The sequence below is a fragment of the Amia ocellicauda genome, chromosome 23 (genome assembly GCF_036373705.1).
Source record: "Amia ocellicauda isolate fAmiCal2 chromosome 23, fAmiCal2.hap1, whole genome shotgun sequence".
Lineage (NCBI taxonomy): Eukaryota > Metazoa > Chordata > Actinopteri > Amiiformes > Amiidae > Amia > Amia ocellicauda.
Genome location: NC_089872.1, coordinates 10,099,892 through 10,115,391, shown reverse-complemented (window position 1 = coordinate 10,115,391; position 15,500 = coordinate 10,099,892). Strand labels below are relative to the sequence as shown.

General features: G+C 41.7%; 4 protein-coding genes across 5 annotated transcripts in view; 2 read left to right on the top strand and 2 right to left on the bottom strand.

Annotated features, from left to right (window-relative positions):
• Nucleotides 1-5,233, bottom strand: part of LOC136719229 (CSC1-like protein 2) — a 45,696-nt gene extending 40,463 nt beyond the window's left edge. For both annotated transcript variants that reach the window (XM_066697078.1, XM_066697080.1), the window contains exon 1: nucleotides 5,012-5,233. The gene's annotated coding sequence lies outside the window, so the exon portion shown is untranslated. The remainder of the gene's footprint in view (nucleotides 1-5,011) is intronic.
• Nucleotides 5,234-5,451: 218 nt separating this feature from the next.
• On the top strand, nucleotides 5,452-6,998 carry mrpl14 (mitochondrial ribosomal protein L14). Its single transcript, XM_066697082.1, has 3 exons — nucleotides 5,452-5,584; nucleotides 6,015-6,091; nucleotides 6,506-6,998. The coding sequence occupies exons 2-3, from the start codon at nucleotides 6,021-6,023 to the stop codon at nucleotides 6,870-6,872; spliced, it is 438 nt and encodes a 145-aa protein (XP_066553179.1). The 5' UTR covers nucleotides 5,452-5,584; nucleotides 6,015-6,020; the 3' UTR covers nucleotides 6,873-6,998.
• A 2,868-nt stretch (nucleotides 6,999-9,866) lies between these two features.
• sde2 (SDE2 telomere maintenance homolog (S. pombe)) lies at nucleotides 9,867-14,257 on the bottom strand. Its single transcript, XM_066696886.1, has 7 exons — nucleotides 14,114-14,257; nucleotides 13,598-13,715; nucleotides 12,955-13,066; nucleotides 12,320-12,489; nucleotides 11,967-12,075; nucleotides 11,371-11,797; nucleotides 9,867-10,662 (listed from the first exon to the last, which is right to left on the bottom strand). The coding sequence occupies exons 1-7, from the start codon at nucleotides 14,213-14,215 to the stop codon at nucleotides 10,447-10,449; spliced, it is 1,254 nt and encodes a 417-aa protein (XP_066552983.1). The 5' UTR covers nucleotides 14,216-14,257; the 3' UTR covers nucleotides 9,867-10,446.
• Nucleotides 14,258-14,590: 333 nt separating this feature from the next.
• mrps28 (mitochondrial ribosomal protein S28) lies at nucleotides 14,591-15,422 on the top strand. The gene has a single exon (XM_066696712.1). The coding sequence runs from the start codon at nucleotides 14,614-14,616 to the stop codon at nucleotides 15,163-15,165; it is 552 nt and encodes a 183-aa protein (XP_066552809.1). The 5' UTR covers nucleotides 14,591-14,613; the 3' UTR covers nucleotides 15,166-15,422.
• The last annotated feature ends 78 nt before the right edge of the window (nucleotides 15,423-15,500 follow it).

Here is a 15,500-nt window from a genome sequence, read left to right as displayed (position 1 = left end):
GCTACATAAATCTGCCTATTGCCACCTTGGCTCACCTAGATATAAGGACACACTGAGTGATGTTAAAAGAGGACAAGTGTGTCACCATGTAGCCTAATAATACACGCAGAATTTCCACATCTGCCAGTGTTCCTCGAGTCACAAGTCATGGGTATGCTGTGCTGACACCATGCCAATCTGAACTGATTTACCTTCTGCTTTATCAGATGCATTTCTTGAAATGAGAACAACTAAAAGCTGAAAAACACCCAGAATCTCAGAATTTCTGGCCTTGACATCCTTTTTAAAGGCTGGAACATACAATTCTGCCTAAACCTGAATGCAGACTCTCTAGTTACATGTCAGTAATCCTGCTAATTGGTGCCAATTAACAATATCAGATTTGACGAGCCTTGACTCTGTTGTTCCGGCTTCTGTCACAGGATGAATTTCAAACCAAAATGAAGAGTTTACTACTACTGTGTGAAGGGTGTTTTTACACCTGTGCAGATGTTGTGAAGGATGCAAATATACAATCACATGCTGATTATATCATTGCCTCCATCTTCAGGTGAAACATAACGAAGCATACAAGTGAAAACTGTATGTGTCCAGTTGTGTGTCTGCACAATTACAATCCAAACACAGTAGGTGATTTCTGTGGGCAAGGATGAGCTGGGATGTGGTCCCTTGACAATGAATGTGACATATTGGATATGATCAAAGACAGAAACATTAACCTGGACAGGATACCTCAAGAGAAAACAAAAGAGTCATGTTTCCAGACTCAGACATTTCCCACCTCATTAAAACAAAACAGCTCGCAAACATCTGACACTCTCATTTTTGAATGAATACATTTAACATCAGATGACCGATTCCCTTCGCCACACAGATACTTAATCATCTGGTGCAGCTTTTCAGTGCTGTATTAAAGTCTCCCCAAGATCATTCCGCAAAAATACGTTTTTAATGGGCCCAAATGAATTTCAACTTCACGGGTTCAGGAACTACACCAAGAGAGTGTTGAAGCAGCTTCTGAAAATGAAATTGAAAGTGCTATTCTCTTCCCAATTAGATTGAAGTACGTGACATCAAGCTAGAAAAGGTTGACAATTATGCATATTTGGGTCAGTTCGTTATCTCCCCCGATGCCTGGAGAAATCTTAAGAACAAGAAAGAACTGATAGGGAATAAGCCAAATGTGACAAGGAACACACGAGGCACAATAATTATAACCAGGCCAGAAATCAGAGGATCTCAGTTGCCGTGTAGGAACGTGGGAGTTCAGCAAATCAGGTAAAAGAAATTGTGTGCTTTTAGTACCTGTGTGTTTCCTAGCAACCACACTATTTCTGGTACTACCAGGAAACTGACATTACAGCCACAAGATCATCTGTAGATCTGTAAAGGAGAAAGGGGGGGGAGAAAAAAAAAAAGATTCTATAACTCTGGCCCCGAAAGCAACACTCTTGTTCTTAAAAACAGCAGATAGCGGATTTATTTGAACCTTTTAGAATTTCCAAAATAAACATCTAATTTCATGCCCAATTTAAAAGGAATATATTTTCTATGTGCGATATAATCTACTGTTTACACAATACACTAATATAAATTAAAGATTATTTATTTTACTACAACTAAACAGGAACAATTTGCACACTATCAATTAACGAGCTTTAAAAATAGCAAACCTGTCCTGTTGTGAACCAGTTCACTGCTCTCTCTCCTTGACCCTTAAAAGTCCCAGTCCTACCGTAAAATGTTCCTTCGCTGCGCATTACACAAAGGTATCGTTTAGCAGGAAATGATGGGCGATTGTGCAACTGTGCTTTGTAATGCTGGAGGAGGAGAAAATCTTTCGTGTAGGAAAGAGTAAACGATCAAACCTGATCAGTTACAGCTAATACCTAATCTCAGAGTCTCGCTAAAGAGGAAGCCACAGGCAGCGCACTGTGAGGAATTGGTGAGAGTGGTTAACTGTGGTTTTGGTAAGAGGCTTTGCACAAAAACCTCAGCAGTGTGATTCTATAAGCACAGCAACTTCCTCAACCACGGGAGATACGCAGCCTGGTTGTTTTGCTTTCTTTCTAATGTCAAACAGTTGTTTTTTTTTTTTGTTTTTTTTATTCAAACTATTTATTTTGATGGCAGCGCTACCTGTGACCAAGCGATAAGGCAGGCCTGGTGTGAGAACAGATGCATTGGGGGTGATTTAATTTACTAAGGATACAAATAAATTACACTGTTACAACTTGAAACCAATTGCAACTTGAATTGCAAATGACTGGTGTGTGGAGTTTTGACTTTACACTGTTCTCCTAAGAAATGTACAATTATGGTAATTGATTAAAAAACTGTCCAAACATAATAATTAACGGGGTGATTAATACCTGCATTACACTCACCAATACATTTGAGAAATGGGCAGAATATCACAATGTCTTAATTAACATTTTGTGTGTGGGGACTCTGTTTTATATTGTCCAGAGTTTCTGGGGATCAACCCACCAGATATAAAATTTCAGCTTCAGTGTGAAGTCTTCAGCCGAGGTGAGATCAGATAGAGATGTCTGTTACAGCTTTCTCCTATAGAGGAAATAATTCATATATATGGGAATTCCTGGTTCTTTACTTGTTTTTCTGTTCATGTTTGAGTCATTAAAATAAGTCAGCCTCTGAAACTGAGAATGCTGTAACCTGTATTGTTACTTTGTTTTTCCCATAATGAAGTCATCTGATGAGAGTATTTAAAGAAGAAAAGAACATCAACACACCACACCTTAAAATATTGATGGTGCTCTTCAGGGTAGATTACAGAGCTTCCAGAAACTGCACCTTGTTGAACTGATTTCAACACTGATGTCAGGAAACTTTCCTTTGCTATTCTGAATGCTCTGTCTGGCTTAGGAAAGGTAAGGAGTTAATATTCATGCTGGGATTTCTGAAACAGGCCTGTCCCTGGAGGGGTATGGGGAAATGACGTTTCCTTTATTCTCTGTTCAACAGCAACTTGCAGTAACATATTCTGAACTGGTATTATTTATGTATTAGGAAGTGAATTTACCTGAGAGCCGACTGATTTATCATAGTCAGCATAAGCCTATCTATAAAAAAAATAAGGGAGGATTTTAAACTGCATTCCCTAGAAAATAATCAGGGAGCACACTGAGCCGGAGCCAGAGACCATTATCTATTTTTAATTATCCAATACTGAGTTATGGGAATTATCTCTAATCTCTCTTTTGGAGATTACTACCTATTAAACACTGCCTGGTGTTAACCAGCGCACAGGATGACATTGTTTTCTGTCAATAATAAAATATACAGCCTAGTTAAATTTCAGATTTATAAATGTATACGTATTTATTTGCCAATGCGTTTTTTTATAGTAAGGATTAGCATTTTCATGCCACAATTATACTGCATCACCGATTATACTAACCACTATAATTCAAAGTCCTCATCGCCAAATAAAAACCAAAACTGCTTACAGCGGTATGTCAAATGCAGCTGTAATTTCCTGGATAACTTCAATGGTAACATGAATATGAAGGTGGCTATAAATTCTGTTGAATACAAAGGTGGCTTTAAATTCTGTTGGGCCAATATCACATTCACAAGGCCATGTTTTGAAAATAATGTTCCCTAATCATACTTTTGATCTAACACATTGTATTCCAAAACAAAAAAACAAACTTCTACTTTTGTGTAAAGGCATAATTGAGGTGCAAAGTTTTGTGTGATCAAAAACAAAACTATAAACAGCAACCAGGCCTGTGTCCACCTCATTGATACAAAACTGGATCTGGAGCAATAGAAACATCCACTTCATTCTTTCTATTGCCCCACATTGTGGAATGCTGTGCAACTTCCAATGCCAGGCTCTGTCAATAAACAGACGCATACTTCCAATGACATGCGTTATGAGTTCATGGGAATATCGCAACATACTCGGTATATCCTGATATGAAGGTTGGTGGTTGACCCTCTAAGAGAAACCAGGTATGTTTCTGGGCTGCCTGCCACTTGTCAGATGCTATCAATCTCTTCGTTGATCATGAAGGCTTTCCAGCAGAACACAGATGTCAGAATATTTCCAATATGCTCTACAGTCCACCATGCCGCTAAAGAAAGACTTAGACAGTTGCTGTGCTTAAACATCTGTCACACTCCGATGTGCGACATACGATATTTGTCAACTCATATAAGAGTCAACGTCAAAGAGGAGTATTTTAGATGATGAGGGTACATCCCATCTGTGCTGTCAAGGAAACTGCGCTATTGCACTTGGAAATGAGGGTCGCGCTGGTGTTGCGCAGATGTCCGCAGTTCTGCGCGGCTCCGCCAATGGGAGCGGTGGGATTCTGCACATCTGCGCTACACGAACGCGACCTAGGTGTACCGGCACACATACAGTGAGCCTGCGTACTGTTCAATACCCACACAATGCTGCCGTGGACACCGCTGCGCATTTTCACCCAGGTTTCTGTTACCCTATTGCTACCCCAATCATTCGTACCAACGCATTGGTTAATTATAATACATTACTAAAATATATATTACACACACACACACACATATATATATATATATATATATATATATATATATATATATATATATATTTGTATTACAAAACAAATTACAATAGAAAAATCGGGTGCTGTGGCTGTTGTCACAAAACACGATTTCTGCAGCACAAATAAGATATTATGGTCATAATGGAATCCTAAACATTAAAAAGGAACCAAATCCATAAAGCGCATTCTCGAACGCTCAGCTCCGGGTTCCACTTTCCCATACGGGTGCTGTATAAATGTGCATGTTGCATATTCCTGGTGGGGGGGAAATGGTGAATTGAATTTTCTTAGGCGTGACAGGTCTGTGTCGCCGGGTACAGTGTGGATCCTGCATAGTGTGAGACCAGCGCTGCGCCAACACGGGCTCCCCACGACAAGAGAGCCACCCTCCTGCCCCACTCCTCCACATCAGCGAACAACAACAAGGTTAAAAGCACCATCTTCCTTACCTGGCAGACGACGGCGTGGCGGTGACGGGGTCTGCTTCACCCCCTAGCCCACTTCCTCCGCTGACACACCGTAATCCCAATGTGAGGAACCCCGTCGCAATCCAGCCGCTTTGTGATCAGGTGTGGAAGCGCGATGTCTCCCACATTACGGCCGCTAAAACACACTCGCTTACTGCGGCTGAGAGACACACCACAGTGTGCCGGTCGCTGATGGGGGGGTGAATAAGTTTAGGGGGGGCGGTTTTGATCACTGACAGAGCGCACGTCACTGGGCACCTTTTTTTCTTTTTTTCTCTTCGGGTGCGCACGCATGTGGTGTTATTCGGTATTCGACGCACTTAAATTACGTTCGAACCTGCACCATTTAAGACCACAATATTACAGACATAAAGCTAATTTGGTCGAGAATCCCACAATCCCAACACGTTTTCCTGGTAATATATGAATGATTTGACATTAGTCGCTTTTGTATATTTCTGAAGCTAGTGCTGAAACGCCGTTGCTTTCGTCGCATGAATGTGACGTCACGTCCTCGTATAAACCAGGTTGCACGTCGGCTTGTGTTCATGAAAGGTAAAGGACATTTTCCGAGACATCGAGAGATCATTTCAGACAAATACGCTTTTTAGTTGTAAACACGATTGGGATATTTTCAAGCGGAGTTTGAAACGACTTTATCTATGCCGGTTATATTGTATTAATGTATATAAATGTAATCGTCCTGTAGTTACACAGGTATCAGGTCCGGGAAGTACTATACATACTTTAAAACGTGCTTTATAAATTATTTGATTAATAATATGTGTGAAATGGTTTTGTCTGATTTGCGACAGTCCTACTTTAAATATAAGAATTGCACTACAAAAATAAACCCCCTTTCCCTGGTGTAACGTCTTCCGTACGTTTACAATGCCAGCTATTGATTATAATCCTCACAGGCTGTGTGGCATGTAACTGCTCTTGATCAAGTTTCTGACATGCACTTCTTTACCACATATTTCAGGTTGACATGGCGCTGGTGAGAGGACTAGGGTTTCTCCTGGCCCAGGCGTCAGGAAAAATGCAACAGAAGGCATTCAGGTATTTCATATTTCTAGCTACAGATCATTCACCAAAGCTGCTATTTCAGGTTTAGTCGCCTGATTTACTGATAAAGATTTATCTGACTAGTGCAGCATATCTGTCTATGCAAGTGTGTTATTTTTTTTGCACTGCATTCCTTGATAACTTTATCTTTACATCCAACTACTTCGTTTGCCAGTTTATCTCTCTGCAGGGTTGCGTAGTTTAATCCCCTTCTTAGCTCGCTTTTCCACACTCAGTAATTCCTCCAGCTTTTCTTGGTGTATGTTCCAGCATCCTAGTCTCTCTTTACATATAGTGGTTCAGTTAGGTGTCCAGAACTGCTGATTTAAATCAGTTAGCCTGCCATTTCGGTGTGACTATGGAGCTCATCAGCATACCCATTTGTTTCTTTATATTCACCTCTCCCAGTATCTCCGTAGCTTGCGCAGCCATTCAGAAACTGACCCGAGTACGTGTGGTGGACAACAGCCCACTGGGGAATACGCCATACCACCGGCCACCCAAATGCATCCACGTCTACACCAAAAATGGCATCGGCAAAGTGGGGGATAAAATCCTCCTGGCCATCAAAGGACAGAAAAAGAAAGCCCTTATAGTTGGCCACAAGATGCCTGGAGACCGAATGACGCCGCGATTCGATTCCAACAATGTGGTTCTGCTAGAAGACAGCGGGAACCCAACGGGGACGAGGATCAAGGTGCCCCTGCCCTCTCATTTGCGCCGATTGGATGGCGAGTATTCCAAGGTGTTGGCCATTGCTCCCAAGTTTGTGTAGGAATCTGGTACGAAAGCTCACTGCCAGGGAACATTATTTATCGACTCTTAAGCAGGATGCTTTATAAAGTGTCACATTGTCTTGTTTGTCAAGTTAAAACAAAGAAAATAAAAAGTGTACATCTTAGATCAAGTGTGGCATTTCCCTTCCTGGTGTTTTGTCTCTCCTGAGCTGTGTCAAGGAGTTGAGTTAATGATTAGCTTAAGCAATTGAAGTTGTATCAAGTGTAACACAGTTTAAAGATACTCTATTCAAACTTCAGACCTTTTTTGAAAACTTGCACAACCGTAGAACAAACAAACTCAAAAAAAAAATCTGCTCAAGCAGCTGAAGATTTCCCAAAGGAAACTACAGTGTCTGGTGCAACCAAAAAAAATAATATTTGCAATTCATATCAGAGGCTAAACGATGGTTTCTCATTCTGTAACCAAAGCCCCTAGCAGCTTTGTTTTACGAGTATGATAACTGGCATTTTACATCAGTCTTTTTTGAGATGAACATGTCAAATGTGATTTTGTTGAAAATGCATCTACCAAACTTAAATAAATACATTAGGAATCAGTTGTGTGAATATATATATAAGTTCTATCGTTTCTGGTAAGAAGCAAGAGCAAAGCCTTTTGTATGAGCATTCTATGAAGCACTGACAAAGCATTTACATCAACCATGGAGGACATTTAAACAAAACAACAAGTTAAGTACCTGAATATCATCTACAATATTGTCTATATCTCTAGCATAGCCAAGGTGTGGAAGAATGTGTCAGTCGCCCAATCAGGATTGCCTCATGCCCCACGAGTCAGTCGCCCCAGTCCCCTCCCCTGTGCCCGGCTTGTCACTTTGTCATCCCTCATCATTGTCACTAGATCTTTACTATACCAGGACAATTGTATTCCGTCAGGGTTTTCACATCTTCAGATATCAGTGATGCCTCATCCCAAACATACATTGTTCAACTGAGGAGGTTCTCCAATAGGTACATTTTTAGGAGATATTTAGGAAATTACCCAAAATGTGAATAACCTCTTCTTTAATATTCTGAAATAATACTTTGATTTTTGATTTACTGTTTGTTGCATATATATTCCCTAATATAAGTTACCAGTTGGTGTTGGTCTTTGGGAACTGTATTAAACATTTATGTTCAGTATTAGTAAGTGCAACAGAAGTCAAGACAATTGGGAAAAATTATGAAGTAGTGGATATTAAAAAAACTAAAAACAAAAATAGCCACTTCACCCAATAAAGCCAAAGAGGTAAAGAGAGAAGATAAATTTCAGATTCACTCTTATTTGTTTAATTCTTTCTCGTGGTTACCTCAGACCCCTGCAGGCCTCTCGTGTTGTTGCCTCCTCTGACTGCGCACCCAGAGCTCTGCCTATTGCTGCCACGGTTATCGACACCTATTATTAAATTAATTCATACGATCATATGTATTGGTCTTTAAAAAAACAACCTTTCCTTCCAGTCTGGGATTTTGTTTTAAATATTGTGGGATTTTAATTGACCTTTTGAGATTTCATTAAAGAGATAAGAAGGTCACACCCCATGCCCACTTTTCATACTTAAGCAAAGTAAAGGGATAGTGATTTCTGTCTTTTACATGCTACACATTTTGAAGAATATATATCAGGGTTTCCCACATATACATGTTACACTACATTAGGCTTTAAATATTCATAATTTACCCTTGTCTGTCTAATGTTATTATAATTAGCATTTTTGTTTTAATTAAAATGCATCCCTGTAGTTGCACAAGCTGTACAAAATTTTAGTTGTATATATAGTATTATAATGCAGACAATGCACATTAAATAGCCCTACATTTTAAGTTGTCCTCAACATCATTATTTTATCTCAGCCCCAGGATTAACAGGCATTTCATTTTCTTGCTGGATACTTGCAGTGTTTCTTTTGCAGCTACATAACTGTCTAGGTGGTAATTTTGAAAGGTCTGAATAAGTTTGAAGTGTTTCTAGTTTTCGATGGAACTTTCTTTTTATATACTAGACAAAATCGGTTTGACATCTTCAATCGGTTCTACAGATCTGCACAGATCTCAAGTTTCCAAATCGTCAACGCCTGAGATCCGTCACATAAAACAACCCCACACAGCCATGTGAGTTTGAGGGGTCAGTTTAACTCAGTGGTCACTACAGTAGTAACATTTATCTGCCACAATACTTAGCACACACTATAGATTTTGCACAAAAGTTTGTTTCTGAACATATGGACCTAATACTTTGCTTCCAGTGAGCCTAATCCTATACCCAAAACATGATCACTACATGCGCCATTTAACTACACCACATCAGCATCGGAGTTCTAGCCCAATTCAAGCATCAAAACACGCACACGCGCACACACACACACAAAAAGCAGCACCGATCCAGCAACATCAGTAGGCCTCAGTCAAAAGCTTTGCACTCCAGCTCTCAAACACAGAGAAACATGCTACATTTTATTCAGCAAAAATCATTAAAATGTATTGGGGGTGCAATGCCAGTTCTTGCTCCAGCAAACCCACCACAGCACCACCACTGGTTTGCATTATTAAAATGTACCAAATACTATAGTATGTAATATAGATTTGTATAGATTTATTTCATATGAGATATAAATGGTTGGAAAACATTGGCTGTTTAATGACTGCTAATATGAACCTAAAGTAGGAGTCGAGAAAAAGGTTCCTTTTCAAGACAGACTGTTAAATCACGAAATGTACGGTATTTTTAGTGATCTGAATGTGCTGGGCAAAAGCCGGTTTTGTTTGTTTGTTTTAAAATTTGGCACAGGAATTTTTACTCCATTTCTGGGGATTTGCAAATCTCCTTTTAACTGCTTTGTTAACACCCACTGGAGTGTCTTTTCACCGCAGCCATTTTAAATACCCAACCAGGGCAATGGCTCTACTGGATGAAAACGAAAGACGCGATTGTCAGAACACAAACAAAACCAATGCAAAATAAGTACTGAAAAGCATGGAAGAGCAAATAGTCAAATATAGGTAGTTTATTTAAAAAAACATGGCAGTGGAAAATTAGATACAAGTCCAATTATAAAATAAAGAAATCTCAAGCTTACAGAATTACAAGTTCTATCATTTCTGGTAAAAAGCCCATACAAAAGGCTTTGCTCTTGCATTCTATGAAGCACTGACACTTAATAGAGCATTTACATCAACCTTGGAACATTTTTAAACCAAAAACAGATCAAGGACCTGCATATGCATACCATTTTGAATATTATTGTATATGCAATGGCTGACATATGCACACCAGATGTACAATTACATTAGTAAATAATTCCCGTCACTTTTGAAGTCTGGCTGTGAGTTTACAAGTTATATGCAATCACAAGGTTTCTCAGATTACTCTTTAAATCCTATTTACAATGGAATTTTACACCCAATGTCTTTAAAACAATTTTAACATAAGTCAGATACTGAACCTGCAATAATGTTTCATTGGAAAAATATAGTTTTGTCTTGGAGAGGTCACCTTTGAAGAGTTGGTGGTTTTTGCAGTGTACATCCAACAAACTGATTTTCACACCGGTGCTTTCAAACGCCAGTCTATTTCTTCTTTCCTTTGGTGGATTTGGCGAACAGGACCGGGTCGATCTGGTCCTTGGTCCGCCCCCTGACTGAGAACAGCCTGGCTGCTCTCTCCTGCAGGGTGCCGCCACACTTCAGCCCCAGGCCCATCAACTCGGCCTTCAGCCTGTCCAGCCCCAGCCCTTCCAGCTCCGCCACACTGTGGAAAGCCAGCAGGTCCAGGGGCCCCTCAGCCTGATGGAGGACAAGAAAACCGACGCACCATGTTTGTGAGACAATGGCTAAAGGCCACACGCGTTATATTAAGACAATGTTTAGCTATCATAACCGTTCCTGTACGAGCTGCAATTACAGTTGACATAGAAAGATGACAGCTCTTCTCATATGTATTAATTTTAAACATTTTCACGATGAAGGGATTTATTTGTTGTGGGAGGGAAAAAAAAGTGCAGGTAGCCTATAAGCTATAACTAGAAATCAAGTAAATATGAGTGGAGTGACAGTAGATGCAGAGCAATCTGAAACAAAGTTTATAGACAAAAAAAAAAAAAAAGTAGTTTTCCATAGTACTTCTAGACACACAACCTTACTACTTCTTGTTCTTTAACTCTGCCATCCTAATAAAAGTAGTTCTATACTTGAAAACTATCCTCCATTTTCCTACCTTGCCAATTAGTGCTTTGGGTTCTGTAATTTGGGGGAAATTTAAAGTATGGATGGTTTGTTGGATTCATGCAAAATTCAAAACTTGGTTGTTATCATTACTGTAATTGTTCTATTCCCTGTCGTAAGATTAAGACACAGGCTTAAGACTGTCCCCAGCCTGAAAAGAGACTCTATAAAATCTCAAGACAATAATGGTTAATGGAGCACAGACCATAACAGACGTGATAAAAACAACAACAGCAACAGTAATGACCGAACACACACAGAAATGCTTACCACAGGCTGCACAGGTGAGCACGCGCGTTGTGTGTCTGCAGCATTAGCAGGACTCGTCTCTTTAGCCTCTTCAGCGGGGGCCTGCTCTGTCTCAGTGCAGGGCTTGGTGCCCGTCTTGGTGCCCTCAGGTGTGTGCGTCTGGGTGGTCTCTGTCTGCACTACAGGCATAGGCACAGCCGCCACTGCCGCCACCTCCTGCTGCTGCTGCTCCACAGCGCTCCTCTGCGGCGAGCCGGGTCCTGAACTGGCACTGGAGGAAGTTCCAGGGCTGCCCTGTGCCTCAGCCCTGGCCGGGGCCCGTGCTCTCTGTGCTGGGCAGCCCAGCTCCCCTGAGCTCACCCCAGAGGGGGAGTCCGAGTCCTCTTCCTCACTCGTGTTACTGTCCTCTTCGGAACTGCTCATTTCCTCCAGTCCATCCACCCCCGTCCTGCAGCGTTAAATAGTGATTAGCACAGGAGACCATCGATTGATTAAGCTGCTGCACTGGGAGCAACGTTTCTCACCAGAGACTGAATTCCTATCAGACTTCTTCACCAGAACAAGGCATTCTCAACCAAAGTCCTTGGGAACCACTATTGTTTAGATCAAGGTCTTACCAGAAACACTTCTTCTTGTCCTTCGACTTCTGTTCCGCACTGCGAGTGGGGCGTTTCCTGCTGGGTCCTTCTTCAGCCACGACCATTCCACTAGACGATGCCTGCATACCTGCCACCAAACCACACATGGCACTGAATCAACACATGCCAACACAATGACAAAAAACAGCAACCTATGAAATCCTCAAGGAAAGAGGGTTCCGAGTGCAAGATCTAAGACATTAATTGAGACCCTTCGTCTCGACTGCAGTTAAAGAGGGGCATGCAAGATGTGAACAAGCGGAGAGCATGTTAAAGGAAACTGCTGTGCAACTGGGCCTTGCCTAGCAGCAGTGCAGTCAGATCAGACGTACCTTTCAGCACAGAGTCCTCCAGGCGCTCTGACAGCTCGTGGCACTGCTGCTCGTAATTGGGGTCTGTGAAATAGTGCTTGGGCTCGGCCAGTTTGCGCTTCAGCCGCTCCAGACGGCGCTGCTCCTTCTCGGCCTCGCGTTCCGCCTGCTTCTTCAGCCAATCGGCCATCCTGCACCGATACGACACCATCGGCAAGATTTTAAAGACAACTGTCCACTGTGGCATTCGCGGTTCATGAAAGCTCTGTTCCTCACCTTGAGTTTATAGTCTCCACTCAACCTGAGCTCTCCATTACAAAATAACTCATCATCCACCTAACTGGACTGATTTAACAGAATTAAATAAGAACTGACGACAGGTTGTAAGCCAGTGGAGACAGACGATGCTTGAAATAAACTCAAAACCAGTTAGTGTTGGTCTTTGGGAACTGGAGCGGATTAACACTGAATTCAACACTTAGGTTCAGTATTAAAAAACAAGGTTAAGTAACAGAAATCTGTAACACAATTGGGACAAATTATAAAATAGTGGATGTAAAAAACTTAAAACAAATATAGCCACTTCACCCAATAAAGCCAAACAGCTAAGAGACGAGATACAATTAAGAAACAATAAAACATTCATTCAGGCTCACTCTTTCTCATGGTTAACATCTCGAAGTCGCCTCCCGCTCAGATCCCTGCAGGCCTCTCGGTTCGTTGTCTTCTCGATCTGCGCCCCCAGAGCTCGCAGCATAGACCCAAACCCTGCCACACAACCACACACCTTACCCTCCCTTCACAAGTGCGAGTAAATATACTCAGAGCCATGAAGCTTCAAAACAGCAGCAGATTTTAGACTTTTTTTTTTCCCCTTCTTTTTAATTAATTTTTTATGGTTTCCTTTTGCGTACGTTGAATTATTACAGAGACTGCTATTCAACATTTCTAGTTTATTAATTGCTCAAACTGCAAGTGGAAACAACTGGTTAAAGATAAGGAAATGAAGCAGGACATCTGTACAGACCAGTATATTGACGTTCAAAACTGCAGCACAGATTTAATAGTTTAGTGCCTGAGTTACAAATGAATGATACTGAAAAGCACTCAGAGAGGAGCTGAATCTTTTGCTGTCCTAGTATATAGTTTGAAAATAGGCTTATTTACAGATGAGTAGTACCTGTATACATATACGATTTTACACATGCCCGATCTAACATTGTTCAAATCAATTTTCATTATAGTTATTCTCAAAAGGTACTACTTCTTATAAAACTAGATACAATCTCATATATTGACCTCCTTTGCCCCCGCAGAGCCGAGGCTCCAGCCGATACACCACTCCAGCCTGCAGCCCCTCATCCTGCCCAGCCAGCCGTCCATTGCTTTTGACGTAGAAGTCAGTCACCGGGATGCCCTTAAATACACAATTATACTGTACGTAAAAATAGCCGAGGATACATATATATGTATAATAATAATAAAATACTATACTTTATACATTTAAACCAAAATCGTTACATTTTATCAGACGTCAGACACACAACGTACCCGAGACTCACCTATTTGTCTCAGTTTGTCTCTTTAGCAAGGGGATGCACATTATTTTCAGTATAAAACTCCACACGACAACAGGATAGTGGACAAGACACAACATGTAAACTGGTGAACAGGTTACTGACATGACATTAGTTAGCTAAACACATGTGATTGTGTGCGTTGTATCTGCGTCCGGCATTACAATGTGCTCACACTCACATACATATAGGCTACTACAAAAATAACTACCGATATACGGGTTAAAAATACACGCACCTTCTTTTCTGAAAACACACGGATTAAATCCCCGACTGAAGCTCCCGGAGAAAGACAAAAACTAGAAGTATGAAGACACAGATCCCGCACAAGCACCTCCATTTTGTTCAACACACACAGCTGTTGTTGCCGGAAATATCGTCACCGGAAAAACGTAATGGAGTCGTGGGGGCGGGTGATACCATGGATATGACAAATCACATTTCGACTAACTGTAACGCAGATTTCCGGAGTTCTGCGCAGATCTGCAGAATTTCCCCGATCCCATTGGTGGAGCCGCGCAGATCTGCGGAAATCTGCGCAACAAAACGCACTATAGATTTTAATACATTGAGAAATACATTAAATTACTATTTATAAACTTGTTGCAACATGTATTTTAAAGAGTAATTTACGTCAATATGGGTTGTATATATTATTTTTACAAATACATTAAATAAAAAGTTGGTCTACTCCCTCAATTCGTCTGCCCGGGCTTTACGTCACCAGAGGTCAACAATATGGCTGCCTTGTGTAAAGCGGTGCGTTTATCCAGCAGGGGCTCAAGAGTGTCTCTGTTAACCAGACGGATTCCCCTCACAAGTAACACACTGGGTCGAAACTACACCGACGGTGATAGCGGGGATGCTGCGGGAAAGGAGAAGCCTGCGACCGCGGTTGAAAAGCCCAGAACCGGCTTTGCTGCGGCGTTCGAGCTGCACTCGGACCTGCAGCAGAAACACGACCGAGCCGCCCGGCACTCATCCCCGACGGTCGACGCCAAGTCCTTCCCGTCCCTGCTGAGACACTCCCCGCTCATGCAGATGGGTCCCGCCAAGGACAAGGTCGCCCTGGGCAAGATCTTCCACATTGTCAACGACGACCTGTACATCGACTTCGGAGGCAAGTTCCACTGTGTGTGCCAGCGGCCGGCCGTGGACGGGGAGAAGTACCAGCGGGGCACCAGGGTGCGACTGAGGCTGCTGGATCTGGAGCTCACGTCCCGGTTCCTGGGGGCAAACACGGACACGACCCTGCTGGAGGCCGATGCTGTTCTGCTGGGGCTGTTGTGAAGCAGGGATGGACATGGGGAAACAATGGACAGTGCAACGCCGGGGATCTCGTACATGACGTTGACTACTGTATGCAAGACAACGTGGAGACCCAATCATGTCCACTTGCCTTAAACTATTAGATCTCCCAATGTCAATGTCCTTTAAATGTCCATCAGTCTGCTGTTTTAGCACGTCTTCCATTCCCTTATTGTACAGCTTGTATAAGGGCGGCGTTAGAAATATGTTGATGATTAAAGTATGTCAGAAAAACTGAACTGTTCTTTTTCCCATTTGTATTGGGTTGTTATGTCAGTTATATTTATGTGGATACAACTCCACTGTTTTTGCTGCAT